Source organism: Leishmania donovani, chromosome 23 (genome assembly GCF_000227135.1).
Source record: "Leishmania donovani BPK282A1 complete genome, chromosome 23".
Lineage (NCBI taxonomy): Eukaryota > Euglenozoa > Kinetoplastea > Trypanosomatida > Trypanosomatidae > Leishmania > Leishmania donovani.
In genome coordinates this window covers 260,629-284,945 of record NC_018250.1, presented here as the reverse complement: position 1 = coordinate 284,945, position 24,317 = coordinate 260,629, and the positions used below count along the sequence as shown (strand labels likewise).

Sequence of the window (24,317 nt, the reverse complement as noted above, 5' to 3'; positions counted from 1 at the left end):
AGCCGCAGCCACCGCATCAGCGGCCGCTAAATTCCGGCGTCCGCAGCGGTAACGTCATGGTCTCAAACGCGCAGGTGCCATCCACATCGGCAGCGGCAGCGCATCAACAAGTGCAGAGTCAGAGCACCCCCTAACTGCAGTCAACGGCGTTTCCGGTGCTGGCGCCATTCGTTACTCCGCTTCCGTTGACGCATCCACACCCCTTCCTATCCACGCAATCTGGCCGCGTCACGGCGCGGCGCGTGAACGGCGCTCGAGCAAACCCCGGCACTCAGGCCACCGACCCTAGCAGCGGAGGCGGCAGCGACGGTAGCAGGAGGCCCAGCACGGCCGTCAGTAGCGGCACGTCGTCCAAAAGCACGCCGCTCGGCACGATGGCGAAGGGCAGCGCTTCGCCTCCGAGCCATCCCCAGTCGCCGGTAAAGTGACCTACAGGATTTCGCAAGCAAGGTGAGGCGACGAGGGAACCGATTGAAGCGATGCGTGGAGAAAAAGCCGGTAAGTGGTGACAGTCGGCTTCGGGGGCAATCGGCGTAAACGTTTGCGTATGCGCGTGCGCCTTGCTCATCTTGCGTCCCCGCTGTCTCTCCTGCTTTGCCCTTGTGTCTGTGTGTTTGTGTGCGCCGATTTACACCTCCCTCCCTCATCCCGCTGTGCCCCCCTCCCCGTTTTCCCTGTGTAAGTCCGTTTCTCTCGTGTATGTATTCGCCCTCGGTCTCTCCCGATCCTCTTTACTTATGCTTGATGCGTACTACCGCCCTGCCGTGTCTTAGACAGCTCTCTCTCTCTGTATTCGTCTGCGTTTCAGCTCCTCCCCTCACTCCCTCTATCCCTTCCCCTTAACTCCATCCCTGTCTTCGATGCTGGTGTACTTGTAGGCATATCTTGCGGATGCCGATGGAGGGGGAGTTGGTCCTGCTGGTTGGCTGTGCTACGGCTGCTTCCAGTACGTGAATGACCCGACACATATCTTTCTTTTGTTCGACTTCCTTTTTTGTTGTTTCGTCTACTCGCGCGTGTGCATGTGAGCACATCAAAACCGTGCGAGGTGAGAGCGTGCCACTAAACTTGTCAAAGGACGTCGAAGGAAGATCAAACAAGGTGAAGCGCGAAGAAGCACGCTTGCGTGAAGTAGGACAACGATGCTGGGACGAAGGCGAATCGAGGTTGCGCGCGCGGGGCCGTGCGTGTGTACACGTGAATGGGACTGGAACTTTATTCCTTCACATCCATCTTTTTGTTTATGCCTAGGTGCAAGCAATCAGATCTCCGGCAAAGGTGGCAAATCCCTGTCGCCCTCTAAACCCAATCGCCCGCCACAGTAGTTTGCAGAAGCGCCCCTGCAGCCTTTCCCCCCTCCACGTCTTTGATATGCAGTTCTCTGTCGGTCTGTGATTCGTGTTATTCTTCGTCCTTTTTTTTCCGTCCTTCTCCCCTCCCTTTCACCGGGTGCGCCAACGAAGACGCGACAGCAATATGAATGCATCGCCGTTCTTCCCTGCTGGCTTCGCGGGGAGGGGAGCTACTGGCCGAAATGTGCAACGACAAACATGTGCATGCCTATTTCTGTGTGGGGATCCTCGCTGGGAGACATGACATTTTTACTTGGTCGTTATCCATTGTGCTTGGGACACCCCACACCTGTGCCCATAAGCTGTCCCCCTCTCTTTCAGTGCTCCATTGTGTACGATACGTGTGCACTACTTTTGCATTGAGTGCCCTCGTATGTCTTGCCTGTGGTGTCGTTTCGCGTCTTCCTCGGAATTGTGTTGCCGTCAAGGTGCGTCTCTACGCGGCTTCTCAGTTCCCAGTTTTGTTCGCAAGCAGGCATACCGACAACTCACATCGCCCCCCTCCCCTTGGTGGTTTTGAGCGGATGACGCTGTCCACACGGAGTGCGCAACAAGAGAGGCTCTCCCCCCACAGAGACACACACCTTTATGTGTAGGCACACTTTTGGCGGCGCATGAGTGTGTCACGGCCAGTGTCCCGGCGATGTTTCTCACGTCGCCGCTACTGGGACAGGGTGTAGACCTGGCCACAGCGTCTGCTTGACGGATCAATGCGACCCGCGAGCGTGGCGAAGGCGCAGCGGAATGCTGAAAACTGCGCGCAGATAGCAGGCAGCGCCGGCGATGCGCCGCACGTTCTCATTCCTTCAACGTCTTCCTCTCTACCCCGTCGCGACGCCGGGGTCGCTGCGAAACATGTGCAATCATCGGCTAATCGACAAGTGACAGAGTCGTCTTTTTAAAAAAGACTAAGGCCGTTGCTCGCTGTATCCGTGGATACCCTGCCATCAGGGCGGGTGGGGGGGTGTTTGCCAGACATCCCCATCACGGACTGGGTAGGTCCGCGTCTTCTTCACCACGACTCCCATCTCGTATGCCGCCCTCTCCTACTCGTCGTTCTCGCGGTGCACCGCCGATCGCCCCAAGCGTCATCTCGCCCCCCCCCCTTGTTGCACGACACACACACACACACACACACACACACACTCCACATTTCACACTTCTCTGCCCCTTCCCCTTCTCCCCCACGCTACCTTCTCTCTTGCTCATGTTGGCATCGCCATATACCAAACATGCGCAACGGCACCTCTGCCGCTCTTCCTTCATAATTTACACGTACACGTACGCATCTGCGAAGGCGAGCGGATCCCCTTTCTCTTTGTTGTAGCTCCCCTCCGCTGCCGCGTGTGCATCTCTTCTCAAATTTTCGTTTTCTTGCGCTCTCCGTTACATTGCCCTACGGCAGGCTTCTTTTCGTGTGGGCTCGTGCGGCTGCTCACACGAGGGACGTATCGAGCCCCCCCCCTCTCCCCGTTGCATGTGCCGCTTTCTCTCGCAAAAGCAGCGCTTTTTCATAGCTATCTTGTGCAAGCTGCTGCTGTCGTGCTTGTTGTTACTATTATGTAACAAAAGTGTGCGTGCGCGTGTCGTCGTCTTGTGGGGGGAGGGAGGGAGGGAGCCCTTTTCTGCTTTTGTGTTTCATCTCCTGCCTTCCTTGCTTACCATACACACACACACACACACGGTGGGAAGGAGGGCATCTACGCGAGCACGAAGCCCTCCCTCTTTTCCTGTAGAGACTCGCTTGCCTCCTCGTCTATGCGTGCGTGCGTGTTCGTTTTTATTTGTTACCTTTTATGCTGTTCGTTTGGTGCTTTACCACAGCGTGTATCGCGCTTGAGTTTTTTTTTTCGTGTGTACCGGTGCCGTTACAGCGGGACTCTTCAGTTGTTACCCGAACCACCCCCTCACCTTTGGCAAACCCACACTCCTCCTTAATAAGCAAACTCAGGTTTACCACCGCTCCCGCGTAAAGCAGCCTGCGCAAGCATGGGCACCGGCACCGGATGCTTGTACGCGTGCGCCCCCTTCACGCTCATCGTCTCCATCCTTCTCTTCATGCTCTCTGTCATGCTGCGCAACGGCAACTGGACTTTTGCGGTTCTAGCTGCGAAGCACAGCTGGGACGCGGAAGCGAAGTCGCGCTGCTGCCGCAATGGCGGCCTCATCTATCTTTTCACCTCCATCGTGCTCTGGGTGCTGGTGGTCGTCGACTCGTTTCTCATCCAGCTAAAGAAACTGCCGACCTCTGCCTCCAAATGGTGGCGGCAGCGTCGTCTACCCAGCTTGCGCGAGCTGATGCGTAAACGGCGCAAGGCGTTAGAGACGGAAGGCGTGGACCACGCCACGGACGTCATTGTGATGACGACGACACCGACCACAGCAGTCAGGACGGCCGCCGCGAAATCTCCGCAGCGTTCGGCTCCTTCGGCGTTCGCGCTTCCTTCCGCGGAGGCGGCATCGCCTCCGACCGTTGTAATGGCAGGCGATCCCGTGGCAGCGGACGATTCTCGAAGAAACACGAGCTCAGCTGGTTCCGCGAGAGCCGATGCAGGCCGCACGGGTTTCGTGTTCTTATGCCCTTCATCTCCGGCGATGGGAGGGGCCTCTGTGAATGCCGCAGTGAACATCAGCTCCGCGAAACCGCTGCCGTCTGCTGGGCAGGCCTATGAAAGGTTTGCTCGCGAAGAGGCGCAGGACCGCCAGCCCTTGCCAGTAAGCGCGACCACGTCGGCTGCGACCAGCGCGCAGGAAGTGGATTACTTGCTGTCGTAGGAGAGGTTGGCGACGGAAGAAAACATATGCAGGCCGACTGACGCACACGCAGCGGCTGCCTGTGCGCCGTTCGCCCGTGTGCATTCTCTCGCCGCTCTTTCTGTGTATTGCCTGAGCCTTTCACCTGTGCTTCTGATGATCGGGAAGAGGGTGAATGGGGGAGAAAGACATTCTTGCAGAGAGGGTCTGCGCAGGAGCGCGCATAAAAGCGCTGCTGTGATGTGGTCGACTTCCCTCCTTCCAAACCTGAGTCTCTCCCTTCCTTTCCATTGGGTGCAGGCGCGCTGTGCCGTTTTAGCCATGTGCCGAAGCTTTTGGAGGTGGGCGCTGCCGTCTCAGCCACGTACCGCGTGATAGGGAGTCGCACAGATCCGGGGGTTTGCTTGTCATGCATCAGTCAAGGCAAAGTCGGCTATCGCTCCCTTGCGCCGTTCATGTGATGACCAATGCCATTCCTGAGGCCGCCGATTTCTCAATCTGCTGCACTGCTGTTTGTGTTCTCTGGCTCTGAGGAACCTCACGCGCGCGCGCGCGTCTGAACATCCTCGCCGCCTGGGTATCACTTTTTCTGCCCCGTACCCCGTAAGAAGTGCGCTGCGGGAAAGAGAGAGCGTAGTAGCCAAGGGTGATGTACAAACGTGCATGCATTTCCATACGGACATGCACGGGGAAGAGCGGCGTGAACCTCTTTTGGCCGTCCTTGGGAAGCCTTGGCCAGCCAACAGCGGCGTGCCAGCGCCAAGGCGAGGTGTAAAGGGAGGCCCGCTCCCATCATCTGCGCCGTGACGTGCGCCAGCGCCCGGCGTTTGATTACGCTGTCACCGGGAGCACGGCAGCCGTGACAACTCCCAAACTCCCGCGGTCGCAAGGTTGAAGCGCAGGGTTTCTCTCCTGCCGCACTTGCGTCGCAAGTACTCTGCAATGGCGGGTTTCAGGCCACCCGCCACGACGACTAGAGGCTCGGCGGGAGAGGGAGTGTGCAACTGATGCTTGCCACCGCGCCGAAGCTAGGAATGACTGTGCTGCCCCCCTCCCTCAAGAAACATTGGTCCGCTCCGTCATCCTCGAAAGATCATCCCATCACGGCGCCGTCTTCCAGGCCAGAAGAAGCGCGATTCAGAGCATCCCTGGCGGCCCACTCGCCATCGGGAGCAACACATCTCGGAAGACAGGTGGCGCCTCGTTTCTTTTTTTTTTTGCTGTGACTCGGCCATTCCGCGCCGGATCCCTTTTTGGGTCGACATCATCGCCTGGTACGCGACCCCCCCTTGGGTTGCGCCGTGGCGAGCCGCGTCAAGATCTACCATTTGTAGAACGATATTCCTGACGAACCCGTTCTGTGTCGTGCGGGGGGGGGTGGTCTTTCTCCCGAAGCGCGGGGCTCACCGCTTATATGCCACGCGGTGCGCTCCTCAGGCCCCTCTTTGGGCTGCCGAAAGGCAGCGTGGCGTTCGCTGCTTATCGGTGACGGGCTGGGCGTATCACCTCGCTTGATCGCCAGTGGAGCTGGAGCACCTTTGTCGGCGCTGGCGAAGCCCCATGCCAAAAACACATCAAGAGAGAGGTGACCGCGCTGTATGTTTGTTCGTGCGTGCCTTCGTGTACGCATGTGGATCGCGAGAACTGCGTAGAAGCGTGCGGAGATACGGAAATTTTTTTTTCATTCTTCTCGAAGAGAGAAACATGCGTCAACAAATAGGGCACACGAGAAAAGCCCTCTGGCATGAGGAAAAAGTATGCGCACGGAGAGAGAGGCACTCATCATTGGCGGCGAGCCGAACTTTTAAGTATGTGCTTGTACTTCAACGGAGAGCCCCCCTCTTTCCCCCGCACGTGAAAAAAAAACAACAATAGAACTCCGTCTCTCTCTCTCGAGGGATGCGGCACATTCGTTCTCGGAAAAGGACGAGGCTCGCTCTACGGGCGGTGTCGCGGGGTTTAGCGGTTGCGGAAAGGCTGCTTTCGGGTCTAGCCGTTCCTCGTCTTTACTTCTCTGCCTCAGCCGTTCTCTCGCTTGATGCTTCGTTGCCAAGAACGCACAGCTGCGGCACTCTTTGCTTTCAGCCTTTCGGATATCTTCGCCTCCTTACTCTCGCTCTCCCCGTTGCTCTGGCCGTCCCTGTTGAAGTCGGACTCACTGTAGGCACACTCGCACCCACACAGGCGCACTGATCGCCTGCCGGGAGGTGATCCGAGAGACACGCACCGCGACGAGTCGAAGCGCACTCTTGCTCCACGTTGTGCGCTCGCTTTTCTCGTCTCCCACCACCTGCGACTCTCGTTGCAGTGGCATTAGTGGTAGTGGTGGTGGTGCGCCCCCCTCAGACAGAAGGGACCAACACGCACACTCCATGCATATTTGCAGAGCTGCGCGTGATATCAGGCAGTCAGACACGAGCTCCTTATTCTTCTTTCACTCTTCCCTCACATTCTAAGACAGCTGGTACAGCGACACACCCGCACGGACTGGACAGTCGTTAGCAGGCGCACACTGACGCCTTCAGGCATCGCTCAAGACGACCGTGCATCTCCTGTGGGTACGCGCGCGTTGCTTGCGGGGCTTCGCCCTCCTCCTCCCTCTCTTGTCCTGTTTTTCTTTTGATTGATCTTTTTAGTTTGGGTGCACTCTCTCATCTTATCGGAGCCTCCCGCGTCGGCAGGCGATTTTGCCGCGACGACCACTACTCCCCCGCCACAGATCTCTCTCTTCCTCATTAGTTCCTTCTTCCGTGTCTGTTTCTGCGCCCACCGCGGCGTTGTTGTCTGCCACCCCCTCCCCCACCTACCTCCCTCCCTCTCGCCACGACCCTGTGATTTGCCTTTTCTCTCGCTCCGTTCATCGGCCTGCTATTCCCTTCTTTTGTAGGCGAACGCACGCGCGTGCCTGCGTGCATCTGTGCACTGTTGCGGCCCCGCCATCTCCGTTGTATGGCGCCAAGAGAGTACCCTGCGCCGCAACGAATACACCCCCACCTCTTTTCTCATCTGTGATAACTGCTAAGGCCCTTCTCCTACGGACTTGATCGGGCGGACTCCCAAACCCTCCCTCCTCCCCACCCTCTCTCCTCGACGAGTGAAAGCGAAGGTGTGGGGACAAGCATCACCGGCCATCCTGCACTACAGCAGACGTACGACGGGACAGTTAATCTTCTCTTTCTTTTTCTTTTTTTTTGCGCGCAGAGGAGGTTGTAATGCCGCTTGCGTCGAGTTGCGTGTCGCTGTGCGCGCCCTTCACGGCCGTTGCAGCGGTGTTGCTCTTTATGATGTCACACATGCTGCGCTGCGGTAACTGGACATTCGAGGTGCTCGCCGCCAAGAACGGCTGGGATAGGGAGACGAAAGCGAACACATGCTTGCGTGGAGGCTTGCTGTACCTGTTCACGTCTCTGGCTTTGTGGATCGCCGTGTTTCTCCATGCACCTGCGCGGCGTCTGTGGATGCAGCTGCAGTGGAGCAGGAGGCGGGAGGATGACGGAACCAGCCGTGAGGCACTCCTGCACGGTGACGACGACTCTGCGAGTCACGCTGGTGGACGTTACGGGCGCCGCGCTTCCAAGCGCTTACAGAGCCGCACGGGCAGCGGCCGGCGCGAGGAAGTGACGGAGATGTCGGCACTGGACTGGGGAGAAGATGCGCGGACGACAAAGTGCTCCGCCGCCGCCGCCGCAGCAGCTGGCGGCCTTCTAGCAGACGGTGATATGCGGAACAGCGCAGCGGTAGGCGCACCAATGGCACGCCGCTTTTCCTATTTCCAACGTAGCCTGACCGACGTTGGTGGTGGTGGCAGTGATAACTCGATGCGCGTCAGCGGTGACCTTGGCAGTGCGGGTGCCACACCATCGAGCGGCCACACCGGGGCTGGCACCGTATCGTGGATGCAATCACGCGGACTGAGGAGCCGCGGAACTGGCAGTGCTGCTTCGGGCTGCGCAAGTATCGGTGCGGGCGGAGGACTCCGTTTGAACAGCATCAGCTTTAATGTACCGTCTCCTACCCCCACCACGGGGGCTGACAGCATGGACGACATGGATTTCATGTCGGACGTCGAGGTGGACGGGATGCGGCACTACACTACGCCGCAGGTGCGAGCATCCGCCTGGGGACTGCACCGACCAACAACGGGCATGGAAGCTCCTGGCGGAGCGGGATTAGGGGGCTGGCATCGCGCCCAGGCACGGGGAGCTGGCAACAATGGTGCGCCAGCGACGGAACGTGGTGATCATGGGCACAGCGGCTCTACTGAGCCTTCTACAACTGCGGCGCGGTTGTCGATGCTCACCAGCCTTTGGCAGACGCGCAGCTCCGGGCCATCACCGACTGAGGCGCATCGAGCAAGCAGCAGGCGGGTGAGCCGTGGCCACGGCCCACCCGCCGCACTCTCTGGCGGTAACGTTGGTGGCGGAGCAAAGAGCAAGAGTACTTGATGGCTGTCCCTGTGCACGTCTCTCATGCGTTGCCTTTCCGTGTGACCGGGTGTGAAGGGGTCTCGTGAGGCCTCTGTGTGTGTGTTTGGGTGCGTGGGCGGGTGAGTGAGAGTGTACTCGTGAAGTTCTCCGAGTCCAGTGGCGGGCCCTAGACGCACTCCCGTGTGGTGTTTGACTATTTTGCTTGCACATGTGCCTTTTGCTTCGACACTCCCCCCGCACTGTTTGCCCTGCCTGTCCCTCTGCCCACTTGTCACACCCGCATGCGCTTCGCACCTCTCCTTCTCTGCATCCGAAAGTGCCGCAGCTCTTTCAGAGGTCCTCGACCAACCAAGGACAAGCAAGGCGCTTGCGTCGCGCCGCACATGTCTCTCTGCCTGCATGTGTGCGTTTTTGTGAAACGGGGGAAAGAGGGGGAGGAGGCCACATGCGACGGCTCAACGCACATACCGGCGTGCGCTCTCGGGTTAGGATCCTCATGAGGGGGCTGGCACACGTGCCGTGCGCGCTCGCGCTCTTGCTGTCTCGCTCGCTCTCGGAACGATTGCACGCTTCGATTTTATTCTTTCAGCGTGCGTGCATGCAGCCGGCATGGGAAGGGGTCGAGGCAGGAGCGGCAAGTACTCAAGCGGATGCGGTGGTGCTGTGCCTCACGGTGGCTGCTTGGGAGGGAAGGGGAGGCGGCTTTTGTGTTTCTATTTCCGATTGCACGAGCAGCAGCACCCCATCACCATCGCCCGAAGAACAACCTGCGCACCGACAGCAGACGCCCATCTACAGCTGCATGTGCTCTTCGAGCTTTTTGCCTTGGTAGGAGAACGGAACAAGACTACGGGGGGGGAGATGGTGATGCGAAGCCCCATTCCAAGCGCATGGGGCTCCGGGCGCGCAGCTATGAGCACCGGCGCGGGTCAGAGAAAAGGGCTACGCAGGGGTCCCCTGGGGTACGCACTCGCATGCAGGGAGAGACCATGGATGGAGGCGGACGCTTGGCAAGCGCGACGCGCCAAGGCACGATACTTTTTATTTCCTGTTTTCCTACTCTCTCCTCTCAAGCCAACACCGCCATCTGCATAGAAGTCGCCGTGCCCTGTGCTTCTCAGACCGGAGACACGCACACATGAGTCGGTGCCAAAGCCATCACCCACTCGCAGAAGCTTGGTCTGCCTCCCTTTCTCTGCCCACTTTCTTACTCACACCCCTGGCACTCACATGCGCTCTCACCCCTGTCGTTATGCTTTCCCTGTGGCATCGGCCTGTGCACATGCACGCACCAGCACCCACCGCCGCTGTCTCTGCCTAACCAAAGCGTGAAATGTGCCATAGCCAGCAGCTATCCACCCCTCTCTATTGTTTTTCTTCTGCGGCTGTTGATTGCAGACACGGTTCACGTGGTCTTGCGTTTGCATGTGCGTCATCAGCCAACACACGCACCACAGCAGGGAGAAGAAACAAGCACTCTACATAGATATAGAAAGAGGTGCACGGGCGAACGAACGCGGCTGCGCTGCTCGAGGACTTGCGTTCGGGAGTCTTCCGCCCTCTCCCTCTGAATCTCACTGTAATCTCCATTCATTGTCGTGGCGAAGCTGCCGCGCACTGCGGCGCTGCTCTTGCTGCTCTTCTATTCCTTCCTTCGCTGATCCGTATCCTCAGCACGGCCTCGTGGCTGTGGGCACCGTCCAGAAATGAATCGTGGAGCACATGCGTGCGCGTCGCCGCCTTTGCCGGCGGCGGCGGCGTCGGGAGCAGCCTCCCCTTCGTTTCGGGGCCGCTCCCGCGGGAACGGTGCGCACTGTAGCGGCATCGCTTCCCTGCCGTCACCTCGTCGCAACTCTTCCTGCTCTCCCCACACAGGAACGCATGGACATGACCCAGCGGATGACTTGGCGTTCTCTGTCGAGCGACCGCTGGCAATGTCACCACTCGCGCTGGCGCTACAGGCACAGTGGCGCCAACTGCAGCAAGATATGCTGAGCCCGTCTGCGCTACGTCCTGAGGATGGTGACGCACGCGCTGCCCAGATGGAAGACGACATGCTGCGGGTGCTTCGCTCCATTGCTGCTCGAGCCGACATGGCGGTGAACGACGCCGTCCACACGGTCCCGTACCTTTTAGCTCTGGGACAGGTTCCTCTGCCGTCCCTGCGCACGCAGGTGGTTGCACTAGCGGCGCTGCGCGGGGTGCTCTCGTCTCTCTCCGGCGTTTACGGAGACGAGGCGGCTTCGGCGTTTGTGCACGATACGCTACTCGGTGAGCACCAGGCGCTGCAGGCACTGAGTCTGGCCGCATTGATTGCTCTGGAAGGATTTCGAGCTGCTACAGGGCTGCACGACGGCGGCTCCACGAAGGCTGACGACCATCGCCGCACATCCTCGGCGCTTGGCTCTTCTCTTGCTGGAGTTCCCCTCGGCCGGAGTGGTCACCGCAGCCTGCTCTCACGAGGCCAGGGCGACGCACAAGCGGAGGGCGGAGCATTGCGAGCGTCATGGGTGCACCTGGAGGTGCCCGAAGCAGCACCGGCGTCGCTGTCACATGTGCGCACCGCCTCGCGCCTCAACAATGGTGCGGACACATCGCTTGAAAAGCCGACGGCTCTGCGCGGTCGCATGGTGCACGCTACACTGCAGCTTCTCCGCGACACTGCAGAAATGTGTGGACCAGTGGCAGATGCGCTGCTGTCCAGTGCCGCTCTGCTAAAGGCGTGCATAGATAGTCTTCACCGACTGCCGCCGCCACCACCACTGCCAGTTGGAAACGTGGCGGGTCTCGCCGGCGGACTCTCCACTGACAGTTCTGAAGCCATCTATGCAGTCTATTTCCATCACTGCGAGGACGTGGTCTCTTTGCTCTTGACGCTGCTGAACGCCGAGCCCAGGCGGCACAATGAAGCGTCCCTGGTACTGTGCAGCTTCGACGCTCCTCGCGCTGTGTGCGCACTGGCGCAGCGCCTGGTGCGCGCCAATCTCTTCACCTCCAGCGCGGTCTGCGAAGGATCCAGCGCAGTCACTGAGGAAGAGGCTTCAATGCTGCTGTGGAGCGCACTCAAGGTGCTCGGCCGGCTCACACGCGGCTGCCCGGCTGCGGTGAGACTGTTCCTTAGCGAGAATGCCAGCGTACCGGCCTTCCTTGTGCAGGTGCTGACCGTGCCGGTGGCCGAAATACGAGAGGCAGGCGCGCTATGGGTGGCAGCACTCTTAGAAACTCAACCACAGGCCTCTGCCGAGCTTGTCAGCGGTCTCCTTGACGACGCCTCGCTCCTCACGACGACGTCGTCGCCGGCTTCACCGGCAAAGGCGACGACGCTTTCTTCCTCTGCTCCCGTACCCATGTTCGTGGCATCGCTGATGGAGATGCTGCGCTGGCGTGGGGCGCAGATGCACGTCTTCAGCGTCTCTGCCATCTTGTGCTGGCGGTGGCTGCTCTTGTCCGACCCATCACGCGTCGCGGCGCTGCTGGTGCGCGACAGCAGCCTGCTGGCTACTCTAATCGAGCTCATATTGCGCGGGGCGGCTTCCACCTCGTCGTCGTCCTCCGCTGCGCTACCTACACGGTTGGCCGCTTTAGAGGCACTGCACGTGTTCGCACTCTCCTACGCGTTGGGCAGCATCGACACTCGTGTGCGTCTGGAAGCCCTGGTGGTGCGAGGCCAGCTCTCGCATGCGACGCTGCGTCAGCTGCGGACGCATGCGCACATCATCCTCGAGCGGACGCACCCGGCATACTGGAACGCGTTCCCGGCCATGGAGATGGAGTTGCTGGAGGAGGAGGCAGAGCTCAGCGAGGAAATGCGGCTGGCCGGCGCGACGGTGCGCACGTGCGGGACGGACGAGACGGCTCGGGGGGCCTGCTCATCAGGCCCTTCCACATCGAGTCTCATGCGCCGTCGCGGTGGTTGTGGAAGACTCGCGGTTTGCATCTCGACCGGTGCAGCGTGGCGGCAGCTCGTGCTGGAGAGTGTGTGGGAGTTGACAGCGGCTGTGGCGGCCGATGCCTCTTCCACTGCCGTCCTGACATTTTCTTCGGCGCGTAGCTCAGTAACGCGAGGTCGTGCGGCATCCCCACAGCAGCAGCAGCCGGCAATCTCGCACACCTCAGCCTTTCACCCACATGCGGGGGTTTTCGCCGGGGGAGCGTTTGGGGCCTCGCCCATACGCGTGCTTACGTCAGCATCGTCTTTGCGTGCCACCGCAGCCCCAGCCCACTCGGCGGGGAGCGGGGTAGCGGAGGATATGGACGGAGACGGAAGTGCCGCATCTGTGCTCGATGCGTCAGCGCCTCCCATCCTTACCCGAGCGCCCCGCACCATTCGAGAGGCTACACTGCTTCCGACGCGGCAAAGCACGACGGCTTTTCGCTTCCGTGTGGTGCAGCAAGCAGAGAACCTCGATGGCATTTTTGTGCAAGACAGCATGCGGGTAGTGTTGCGCCTCGCCCAGCACTACACCCAGACATCCACCCAAAGCAGGGCGTCTGCTCAGATCAGTCCGAATGTGATTCGTGCGGCAAAGGAGCGGCGGCGCTGTGGCGATCTACTACTCCATAGCTCGCCAGGAGAAACTCCCCGGTCGCGCTCGCGCTCGACATCGCCGCCGCTGCCGCTGGGGCCGGGCGCCTCTGCGGCCATGGCATCGCCGAGTGTTGTCTTCGGAACGGCGCCGCGCTTTGTAGATACCAGTGCGCGGATAGAAAAGGAGCGCAACCCATTCGTCCCTCTTACGAAGCTGGCGGATAGGCGGCAGGCGCAGCTGAAGCGTCGTCGGTGGGGGGTCAAGGAGCTGCAGCGGGAGGATGTACTCCTGTTTCTAGTCCGCTACACTCATCTCATGACGGAGCTGCCGGACGCCATTGCGGCTGTCGAGGATCATCTGTACTACTTGCGTCGGCAACTGCAGCTGTGCCCAACGCGTGTGGTACGGCGGCGGAGCGTACTGAACGACCTGCACATGAACGTGTACCCCAAACTGCACTTGTTTCTGCGCTACGTCGATCAGCAGGCACGGCGGTCGCGCAGCGTGCTGCAGCTGCTCTCCACTTTCAGTGGTGGCACCATACACTCCGGGAACGTCTTGGATGTGTATGACGCAGTGGGGCGGTGCACTGGACTCTCAGCCGTGGAGTAGCAGGCAGACATGGCGCTGAAGGGGCGATGGTGCAGGGGAGAGTGAGGGAAGGTGGGGGAGGGGAAGAGAAAAACAAGAAAACAGAGGACGCAGAGGAGGCCAGATGCGCGCCGTGCAGTTGACGGCACGACACACATCCTGACTCTTCGCCTGCACTTCTTTTGGTTCCGGATATGTTTTTCTCTTCCCCTTCCCTTCTCCCTTTGTGCCGACTGGTGTCTATCGTGTGTCCTTCATTGCCCACCGTCGTTCCGCGCGCGGCTGCCAATCGTGTCTTTCGTTGTCGATGTCTGCAGTGTAGATTGCCAGCCATTAGTAGCTAGCTGCTTCGTTTTTTTTTCTTTTAGTCTACGGCAGTGCGTGTTCCTCGCGCAGTCGCCAAGTCGCAAGGGAAGGAGATCCTGTGCCTCTTGTCAGCGGCACGAATGCTTCATGCGACGCCGCCTACGCACAGGCAAGCGAAGGCGTACGCAAGCGTCTGTGCTTTCGTGGAAGTGCAAGTTGTGATTTGATCAGCTTTCCGTTCTCTCTTGGCCGCAACGGAGAGAGAGGAAAGACAAGCACAAGGCGACATGCGTGCCCACTAGGGTGGTGATGGTGGTGGCGACAGCAGAAGAACACGAGCCAAGACACGGAGGCGGTTTCGATAGTCGACGGCAAGTGGTGATCGAGAAAGAGGGAGGGGGAGGGGGCAGTGTGGCTGGCCCGCTTGTGGCTGGCGCATGAGTGTAGATGTCCCGCAGAGGGAGAAAAGGATACGGCACCCTCTCCTCTAGCCTTGCCATTGGCATTGCCCTTTTCTCAAACAAGCTTCCTCTCCCCTCCGCCGCCCCTCCGGCGGCCGGTCGCTTGCTTCAACGCATCGGTAGCCCATCATATATACCCTTCTCGCCCCTGTCTCTACGCCTGTGCGGATGCACCTCCCTCTCCACCCTCCTCTTCATTCTTTACCCCTCACCACACGCGCGCGCACTTTCTCTCTGCTGTCCCCTCTCCCCCTCCCTCATCTCTCATTCCTTTGTACTTCACAGCAAGGTCGCCTTCGTCCTCGACGCGTCATCGCACGCAGCATCCGTCGGTAGAAGGCGTACCCACACAACACGCGTGCGTGAACGCTTCTTTTCCAGCCGGCCTTCTTCTCTCCTCTCTTCTGTCCCGACTGAGTGTCTTTGGCCGCCATGGAGACGCGCGCAGACATGGTGCGCCGGGGGCCTGCGCACTCTGGCCGTGCCGCCCCTGATCTGTACGACGAGCGGCAGCGCCAGACCAAAGCTCTGGCGCTGTGGGAGCGGCAAAAGGCGGCGTGGGCACGCATGCAAACGCACCTCACCTCCGCGAACACCGCGTCGTCGTCTGCTGCCAACAATGGACACCGCCACGAGCCATCGTCCACGGTTTCGTTTTCGCATACATTTGCATCGGCTGGCACTGGCGGGGCTGCCACAGCACGCAACTTCATTGGAGCGACCACCGCCGCAAGGGCGAAGCGGGAGGACTTCGGCATGCTCGCCGTGGCGCAGCCCCAGACGGCCAATGACGGCAGCCACGTATGGGAGGGATTGCTGCGTTGCACGGACGCGCGATCGTCGCGGCGGCTGGTCCCGATTGGTCGCACGTCGTTCCCGTATCAGCTGTACAGCGAGGCTCGCGACCCGACGACGCTGCCGGAGGATCACATGACTTACACGCGCGTCGTGTCTAAAGAAGACGTGGCGGCCGTACAGAATACGACGGCGAGGTCTCACCGCTCCCTTGACTTGACCATGAAGCGGGTGGAGCAGCGCGCTACAGCACAGAGTCGCGTGCTAGCGGCGATGATGGAAGCCGTAGCTGATGCCTCCGGGGGCACCACCGAGTCGGAAGTGGCATACATTGGGCGGCAAGGTGAGAAGGGGGGTGATGCCGTATCTTATTACGAGTCGCAGTTGCGCCGCCTTGCCCCATATGTGCAGAAGCGGCTCGGCCACTTTCTGCAACCCCGCACCTTTTTGCACGTCGAGGGGCATTCCGCACCGTGCGCTTCAGCCGAGGAGCTTGAGGTGCAGAGGCATGAATGGGCCGACGCACGACCGTCCTCAGCGCCGCCAGTGGAGTACTTTCCGCCTCCGCCGCAGACGCAGATGTGGGCATCCATCCCCACAACAACGGCACCGAGTCTTATGGCGAGCACCCTTCAGCCGGCCGGTACCGCACGTAAACAGAAGGGCTTGAATAGCGTGGCTTCCGGCAGCGCGCACTCGTACGGCCCCAGCGTCCCGGAACATTCAAAAGACCGAAGCGATAGAGCGGATGGGGAGAACGCCTTCGCGGATGAGGTCGACAGCATGACCGAGTGTCTGCCCTGTGGCACTGTGTGCACCGCTACCCCGTCTGAGCTGCCTTGTGACACCCCTGTCGGTTCGATCGACGGCGACGTACACGAAAAGCGTGCGCGAACGACGCAGGTGGCCAAGCGCGGTATCTCACAGCGTCACCAGCAGAGTCGCACGGAGGCTGGCGCGGAGCACGGAGACAACATGCAGTCTTCCGGCCCAGCGATGGAGATGTCCACGCGCAGCCTGTTCTTCCAGACGCGCCCACACGAGCTGCTGCAGGGCACCGTGACGCTGTGTAACACTGGCACGACAACCATCTACTTTAGCTGGGTACCGGTGGACACCATCGAAGAGCAGCTTAGGCAGCTCGACCAAGACTCTGGAGCCGCCGCCGCGGCTGATAGCAAGGCGGCTGAAAGCGGAGAAGTGAGGGAGAAAGGCGCGAACAAAGAGCACCGGCAAACGCTGAGCGACCGAGATGGAACCGACGCCACGAGAATCACGCACTCCCTCGCCGTCCATCAACGTACTGCACGCGAAACCTTCTTCTTTCTTTCCTCCCCGATGAACGGTGTTGTGCTGCCGGGTGAAGAAGGCATCTTCGCCTTCTCGGTGCGCGCGAATCGTGCCGGCCTCTTCCAGCACACGTACGAGCTGCTTACTGTGCCGCCAGCGCCGGAGCGCATCTTTGTGTGCCTGCGCGCGCTCGTCCAGAGCGACGGCCCGTCGTTTGAGTGGCTTGCCGCGCCGGTGGCAGAGGCTATCGAAGCCAAGGTGACTCTAGATACCCAGCGTCGACTTGTGCAGACGATCAGCATGAACGTGGACGCCATCGAGGGCTCTGCCTTGTCGACGCACATCAAAGCGCTCGATGGGGCGTCTGAGGCCGCCACGGCAGCCGAGCGGAAGCGCCGACGGGCGCAGGAGGACGCCTGGAACCTCGCGAACCGGTTCACCTTCGATCACATCCCCTACGCAGCTGCCGTGTACGACAAGCTGGTGCGACTGTACACAGTGGTGCAAGAGACCTGCCGAACGCTGAGCCGCAAACAGAATGCCAAGACAGGCGCAGCCCCGGAAAATGCGGCTGTTGCCACGGCAGCAGCAGCCCTGGACGCGCGTACGAAGCCGTTCACATCACACGCGGCTCTGCCAGCTCCGGCACCACCACCCCAACAGGAACCTGTAGCACCGACGGCGGATATCGTGGCGACCGCCTCAGGCCCGGCGCAATGGGATGGCTCCCTGCTCCTGTTGATGAAGCAGATGATGGCAGTGCGCGACGCACCAACGCGGCAGACATTCTTCGAGGCCTTTCTCGTCCTCCTCCGCGCGGCTCGAGCGTCGCGGCAGTGCAACAGCTGCGGTGGGGGCACCGAGGGTGAGGAGCAGGAGACGCTGCCGCTGCCGGTGCTCCTGGCGAGAGCCGCCACGGCCCTCGCCGACCGCGTGAGGGGCCGCCGTGCCGCGATGCTGGAAAAGGAGTGTGAGGATATGCTCGGGCAGAAGTTGGCCCCCGCTGCGACGCCCTTCATGCAGGCCTTCGCTGCAGCCAGCGGTACCTCTATCACGAGAGAAACGGTCGGCGGGACCGCTGGTGGCTCGCAGAGCGTCAATAGCCGAAAGAGGAATGTCTCAACTCGAGGCAGGAGTGGAGAGACCACGGTCGGCGATGGCGTCGCTTGTGCGGGCGGTGCCGACGCCTCTGCATTGGGCGTCACCGAAGCGACAAAGGCGCAGCGTGTCGTGTTGGACTCGATCCCTGCCGAGGAGCTGCTAAGCTTCAGCGCCATTCAGCCCATCCCGAAAGCCCTGGCAGCGCTCGAAACAGCGGAGAAGGCGGCGGTGCGCGCTCAGCGAGAGTCGGATCTGGCGGCAGAGCGGAGTTCATGGATCGAGCTGTATACGACGGCATTTCTCGAAGTGATCGACGCGGCGTGCGACCGGGGCCCGCTCTCGGCGTGCACTGCGGCGCGCCTGGCTGAGCTAGAGGACATCCAAATGAGCGCGTTGCTGCCCATTGACCTGAGCGCCGATCCGATCATTCCGCTCACAACGGGCAAGGGAGGAAAACGCAAGTAGTTGGCTCGACCGAGACACATGGCAGACGCAGTTGCGAGTTCGTGTGCACCTGTGCGTGGGTGCTGTGCGCATCCCCGACGGTCATTGACGCGTAACGGCAGCATGTGACTGTCGGCGATACCGCTATTCATGCATGCGCCAACTCCTTGATGGGCGTCTATATGTGTGTGTCTCCAGGTACCTGCTGCAGTGCCGTGGTGTCCCTCCTCTTCCCGCCGCCTTTTAGGTTCTCTGTTCTTTCGCCATGGATGTACATGTACATGTAGCACTGCACCCACGAATGATTCGACTCAGCTCCGCTGTTTGTTATATGTATATGAGTCAGTGCCTTTGTTTTTCTTTGCACATGCGAGGCGGCACTAGCGCGTGGCCACGCGCATATAGAGTTGGGGGTGCCGAGCTGCCGGTCGCTATGCTCCCTCTCCCTCTGTAGTGGCAGATGGTGATTTGGTGGTGAGGTAACCATGTCGGAGTCAATGCACGCGTAACCGATCACATACACACAGACACACACGCACATACATGTCAGCCGCTCTTTCTTGTGCACAGCGTCGCTTGCCATTCACCACTATCGCCATACCACTGACGACGATGGAGCATCTTGGGGATGTGTGGCGCATGACAACGGTCAAACAAAGCAGTAGACGATGTAGTCTAATCAGCAGCGAACTCGACGGGATGAAGGACGTCAGTATCACGCCGCATGCGCTCCTAAGGGAAGTGTATGTATATATGCTTATATGTGCGTCTATGTGTGTCCGCAGCGGACACGCCGCATAGAACCGCAGTCATTCGTGGAGGAGGTGGTGGCACCACGGCTCCCAAAAAGGCGCGCACACTGTGCCTCTGTTTTGGCTGTGTAGTGGACGAGGGGAGAAATCTGCAGCACCGCTTCCTTCTTGGGCGTGTGTGACACTCTCTTGCCCCCCTTCCTCCCATGTCGTTTCCGACTTCACACACACACACACATGGGCACCATCCGTCGTATAGAACCTTTCACTCGCTGCTGTTCTTTCTCCTGTCCCTGGATCCCTCTCTGCGGCACATAACTGCCTCGCATGCGCACACGCCGCATCATAACATGAGACCTCGCTAGAATACCGTTTTTGTTAGTGTTCCTTCCTTTGTTTGTTTGTGCTGTTGTCGTCGTTGTTAGTTCTCACCCCATCTTCTACCCCTCCTCCGCTCTCACACACACACACGCACACACACACAGCACAACACAAACGCCCACAAGAGAAAATACGTAATAAAACAGACAAAAAAAAAGACGGGAAAAGTGCACAAGGAACACGGAGTTGGAGATCGCAATACAGGAACGCATCGACTTACATCTTGTCTCTGTGCCTCTCGCTCGCCCTGCGTGTGATTATTCGTGTCTCTTGTCTACTCGCTAGTTCTTTGGTCTTCTCGAGGAGAGTTCGGAGTGAGGGGTATCACGGAAGAAAATAAACAAAAAAGAAGCGTTTCGTTCTTGTTTTGTCTGTCCGGTGCGCTGTTTTCCGGCTGTTGTTGCCGCTCTGGTCTTCACTGTGCCCTTTCTTTTCTTCGTTGTTCTTTGTTGGCGTCGACTGGCGCTGCCATTCTGTTTTTCTTCGGTGTGCAGTTCGCGTGTGGCTCCCTTACCCAGCTCCTTTCCTGTTGGTGTCAGTCCCCCCGCCGCCTTCCTCCCCCCTCTCTCTCCCTCTTCCATACTCACTCCCTCTCACGCTTCCATTCGCACAACGCTGTGCTCATCAGCCCACCACACCTCGATCCGTTTCTCTTTTCTTTTTCCTTTCTTTTTTTTTTCCTAGCTTCGTAGTCTTCGCTTCTCCTCTCATCTCATCTCTCTTCGCTAGAGTACATTGCTTTCACTTCAGTTATCAACCGCAACGACGAGTACCACACACGGCCCACACCCCGCCCACCCTCCCCGCCACACCCCGTAGCTGTTTTTCCTTCTTGCGGGTGCTAGACCGCTTCGCCCTCCCCTGACGACGTGCAGCCTTCGAAGGAGCACACGCACACACAGACCCGGCAACGACAAGGATGCTCAACGGTGAGCCGAGGCTAATCCAGGCGCCAAAGCGTCTCAAAGGGCGCGGCGCAGGCCGCGGCACCACACGGGATGGCTATGGCGACACGCCGTATCGCGGGCCGACGTCCGCGCGTCCCACGACCCCGGTGCGCAGTGGACGTAAGGCGGCTCGTTCGCCTTTGCAGCCCCGCCTTCAGAACCCGGACCGCAACCTCACCACCGAGGACGCCGCGGAGGGCACCGAGGCTTTCAAGAACCGCGTTTCTGAGATCACGTCATTTCGAGTCGTGTCGCGTGTGCGGCCCTTTATCAAGGAAGAGCTGGCCGAGATGGAAGGCCAGGAGCGTCGCTCTGTCGTCGAGATGACGAACACCAAGACCATTCTGCTAGACCCGAAGGACGGCTGGGCCCCCAAGGCGCAGTTCGACTTCGACGCGTCGCTCTGGTCGATCCCGCCGACGCACCGTATTGTGCACACATTCCAGGACACGAAGCACAAGACGTACGCAACACAAAAGGATGTGTACAACCTCATCGCCAAAGACCTCGTTCCGCACGTGTTCAACGGCTTCAACAGCTGCATCCTCACATACGGCCAAACCGGAAGCGGCAAGACGTACACGATGATGGGCTTGTACGACCCGAACGCCTCATGCGGCGGCGACGGAGAGGAGGGCATCATCCCGCGTGTGTCCAACGACATCTTCATTATCCTCAAGGAGCGCATGGAGGAGGAGGCCAAGACGAGGCCGCCGCGCGACCGCACGAAGTTTCGCGTCGAGGTGAGCTTTGTCGAGATTTACATGGAGCGCGTGCGCGACCTCCTCGACCCCGCACTGCGCCACACCCGCGGCAACGAGCGGCTGCAGGATGCGCGCATCCGGCAGGACCCGTACAGCGGCCCCTTCGTGGAGGGCGTCACCAAGTACGAGGTAGAGAATTGGGCACAGTGCTGCACCCTGCTTGAGCGCGGCTCACAGCACCGCACGACGTGCGCGACGGCGGTGCACAACCAGTCGAGTCGCAGCCACGCCATCTTTCAGCTGACAGTGGTGCAGGAGCAGGTGGTGCCAGGAAACAACAAGTACGCCCTCCCCGCCTTCAAGACGCAGGCGGGCCGTATCAACCTGGTCGATCTCGCCGGCTCTGAACGCGGCGGTTTCCAAGACTACGTCAAGGAGTCGGCAGCCATCAACACCTCGCTGCTGGCGCTGCGTCGTGTGATTGACAACCTCACGGAGCGGCAGAACATGCTAATGGAGATGGCGGAGGCAGAGATCACCGGCAAGCACTACCAAGAGCGGCCACTCCCGCAGGTGCCGTTCCGCGACAGTGTGCTGACATGGTTGCTGAGCGACAGCATTGGTGGCAATGCTCGCACGACCATGGTGGCCACACTCAGCCCGCTGGTGAAGAACTACGCCGATACCCTGGCGACCCTGCAATGGAGCAGCAGGGCTCGCAACCTCGTCACGCTGGTGAAGATGAACGACCAGGCATTGGTGCACAACGGCATGGCGTCACACGCCGGCGCCCTCGACAACGCCGTGCGCATTCAGCGGCAGAATTTGGATAGTCTGCGCCAAACGCTGCGCTCAAAGCAGGAAGCAGCGCAGCAGCTGGAGCGACAGACGAAGGAGCTGAAAAAGTCGCTCACCAAGACGCGCGGGCGCGAGCGGGCGATCCTACAGGACCGCGCCGCCCTCATCATCCAGCGTGCTTTCCACCGCTTCATGTTCTACAAGAAGTACGAGGCCTACGAGCTGCACCACGCGAAGCTGCGAGGCGGGAATAAGAGCGGCACCGGCGAGGCCGCTGATTATCAGAAGATTCGCAAGGAAGCGGAGGCGCGCGAGCAGGCGGCGAAGGAGGCGCTGAAGGCTGAGGAGGCGCTGACAGACGAAAAGGCCGCTGCCGTGGCGAGGTACGAGTCGAATCACGAAGCTCGGGCTTTGCGCCGCCGTGAGGCCGAGGAACGTCGGGCAAGGGTCGTTGAGGTGATCAACGGCAACGAGTTGCTCCGGCAGTACGGGGAGAAACGCCGGCAAGAGGTGGAGGCGCTTCGCAGCGTGGCTGATGACGAAAAGAAGGAGAGGGAGATGGCCGTGAAGAAGCTGGCGGACATGATAAAGGTCATCGCTGACAGCAAAACGGACCAGCACAAGCGGAAGGTAGAGGAGGATCAGAAGATGTTGGAGATGCTGCGCAAGAAGCGCGACGAAGTGCGCTCGCGGAGGTACGAGGTGCTGCGGCAGCTCCAGGCTTTACGGGAGCGCCACAAGAAGGTGGTGAAGAAGTGAAGCCGAGCGCTCCACTTGCGCGACTGGGTCAGCGCGTGCCTTCGAAGGGATGAGCCGGCAGAGTGTGCCTCTGCTGGAGAGGTTCGAGGCGGTCACGCATCTAGGTCGTCGTGGTGGTAGCACAGTATGTGCATAATGAATCGAAGGAGAGGAGTTCCAGCATCGAGGGACGAGGGGGGGGGACTCTGCTCCGTCTAAAGAATCTTACCACCTGCTCTGCAGAACTGTATAGTGGATTAAGCTCCCTCTTTACACTGTCTTGCACTCCACGCACTCGCTCGATCGCTCAGTTTTTCTTTTGTGACTTGCCATCCTCACTGTTTCTCTTCGCTGGCGTTATCGTGAGGCCACCCCTCCCTGCCTTTTCATTTTACTGTTGAACCGCCCGCCCGCCCCTGTTCACTGTCACTGTAACTGTGTCGCTTGTGACTCCTCTTTCCGTTCTTCGACGACACCTTAAAGGCTCCGTCGGCCCTTTTTTGCCCGATCCCCGCCCTCCTGCCCCGACTCACACGCCCATTCCCTCATCTTCCCTGTTTTGCGTTTCACCTTTTTTGTCGTGTCATTGTATGGGTTCACTCAACAGCGTTTTTTTTTATTTGGTTGATGGGTCTTTAGTCCGTTCTACCCCCTCCCCCCCGGACAAGGCTTTCTTGCCTCCACCGTTTGCGGCGAAGGGATTTTGGAGAGGACAGGCGAGAGAGAAGGGGGGGGGGCGAGACGTGTTCCTCTGTGTCCGTCTCTCGTTCTCTCTCTCTGCGTGTTCGCGTTGGTGGCAACACTAATTTTTTTGTTTGTCTTTGTTCACTGTACCCTCCCTCCTCCCCCTTCCCATTGGCCCTCGCTTGGATCAGGATGGTCGAGTCACGCTCAGGCACACAGGCAGCAACAAGAAAATAAAGAGAAGAGATATGTTCGATGGGCGAGGCACGTAAGCGCCAAACAAGAAAAAAAGGAGTGTCAGCGGATGCATTCTTGGGGCCGGCGTGTGGGACAATGCTGCTCGTCTCCGCTTTCTCCCACCCCTGTCCATCGCACTCTTCCTTCTCCGTGTTGGTGAGCTCGATCGCTTCCCTTTCCACGCCGACTGCTTCACCTGCGTGTTCTTCTTTTCTGTGATCTTTCTTGTCCTTTCTTCCTCCCCCTCCCCCACCCCCGCCCCCTGTACCCTGGAGAGATGGATATTGAGCTGGTTGCTGTTTTTGTCTGTCTTGTTTCATCTCGAGTGTGCATTGCTCTCTTCTTGTGTGTCGTCCATGACAGACACATTCTTTCTCTTGTTTTTGTCTTTTCGTGATTCGCCCTTTCCTCTCCATCTGCGTGTCGTGCGTGTGGAGCTACTTCGAGTCTCCTCTCACATACTTGTGTGCCAGAGTATGCGTGTGTGATCACATGCCTCTGCTCTTTTCCTTCCTCTATCACCGCCACCTCTCTCCTTCCCACGCGCTCGCTTTCTCATCCTCTATGCTTTGTAGGCTCATGTATTACCATCCATCTCGTATTTTTAGTTTTCTTGTTTTCGCTTCTGTGGTGTGGAGAAACACGCGCGCGCTCGCTCTGGTGGTTCACAATTTGGCGCCAATACGTGCTGGTGGGCTTTGAGGAAAGGGCGGGCCGGCGGGCGGCTACGGCGATAGAGGGAGGGAGAGAATACAAAGCAAAAGCAGAAAGGGGAGGTGGCAGTCATGTATGTGTGCAGCAGTGTTGAAACATACCCCCCACCCTCACTACCCACCCACCCCACCCGCCCTCACCACCTCACGTTGTGCTTATATTTCTGTTTTATCGATTCTTTTTTGTTTACTTCCTTTTTGTTGTTGTTTTCGATCTGTACATCTTTCACCTGGCATTCCCCCACCCCCCCCCCCCCCCCACCCCCACCCCCATCCGCGTGTTTGCGAAGCAGCGCTAGACACGCGCGTGCGT

General features: G+C 59.6%; 5 protein-coding genes across 5 annotated transcripts; all 5 read left to right on the top strand.

Annotated features, from left to right (window-relative positions):
• Positions 1 to 3,341: 3,341 nt before the first annotated feature.
• Positions 3,342 to 4,127, top strand: LDBPK_230770 (hypothetical protein, conserved; the record flags this gene model as incomplete). Its single annotated transcript, XM_003860929.1, has 1 exon — positions 3,342 to 4,127. One exon carries the CDS (start codon positions 3,342 to 3,344, stop codon positions 4,125 to 4,127), a length of 786 nt encoding a protein of 261 aa, XP_003860977.1.
• Positions 4,128 to 7,318: 3,191 nt separating this feature from the next.
• On the top strand, positions 7,319 to 8,551 carry LDBPK_230760 (hypothetical protein, conserved; the record flags this gene model as incomplete). Its single annotated transcript, XM_003860928.1, has 1 exon — positions 7,319 to 8,551. One exon carries the CDS (start codon positions 7,319 to 7,321, stop codon positions 8,549 to 8,551), a length of 1,233 nt encoding a protein of 410 aa, XP_003860976.1.
• Positions 8,552 to 10,239: 1,688 nt separating this feature from the next.
• Positions 10,240 to 13,674, top strand: LDBPK_230750 (hypothetical protein, conserved; the record flags this gene model as incomplete). The annotated part of the gene is made up of 1 exon (XM_003860927.1): positions 10,240 to 13,674. The coding sequence occupies one exon, from the start codon at positions 10,240 to 10,242 to the stop codon at positions 13,672 to 13,674; it is 3,435 nt and encodes a 1,144-aa protein (XP_003860975.1).
• A 1,178-nt stretch (positions 13,675 to 14,852) lies between these two features.
• Positions 14,853 to 18,071, top strand: LDBPK_230730 (hypothetical protein, conserved; the record flags this gene model as incomplete). The annotated part of the gene is made up of 1 exon (XM_003860926.1): positions 14,853 to 18,071. The coding sequence occupies one exon, from the start codon at positions 14,853 to 14,855 to the stop codon at positions 18,069 to 18,071; it is 3,219 nt and encodes a 1,072-aa protein (XP_003860974.1).
• A 2,349-nt stretch (positions 18,072 to 20,420) lies between these two features.
• LDBPK_230720 (kinesin, putative) lies at positions 20,421 to 22,391 on the top strand (the record flags this gene model as incomplete). Its single annotated transcript, XM_003860925.1, has 1 exon — positions 20,421 to 22,391. The coding sequence occupies one exon, from the start codon at positions 20,421 to 20,423 to the stop codon at positions 22,389 to 22,391; it is 1,971 nt and encodes a 656-aa protein (XP_003860973.1).
• Positions 22,392 to 24,317: the final 1,926 nt, after the last annotated feature.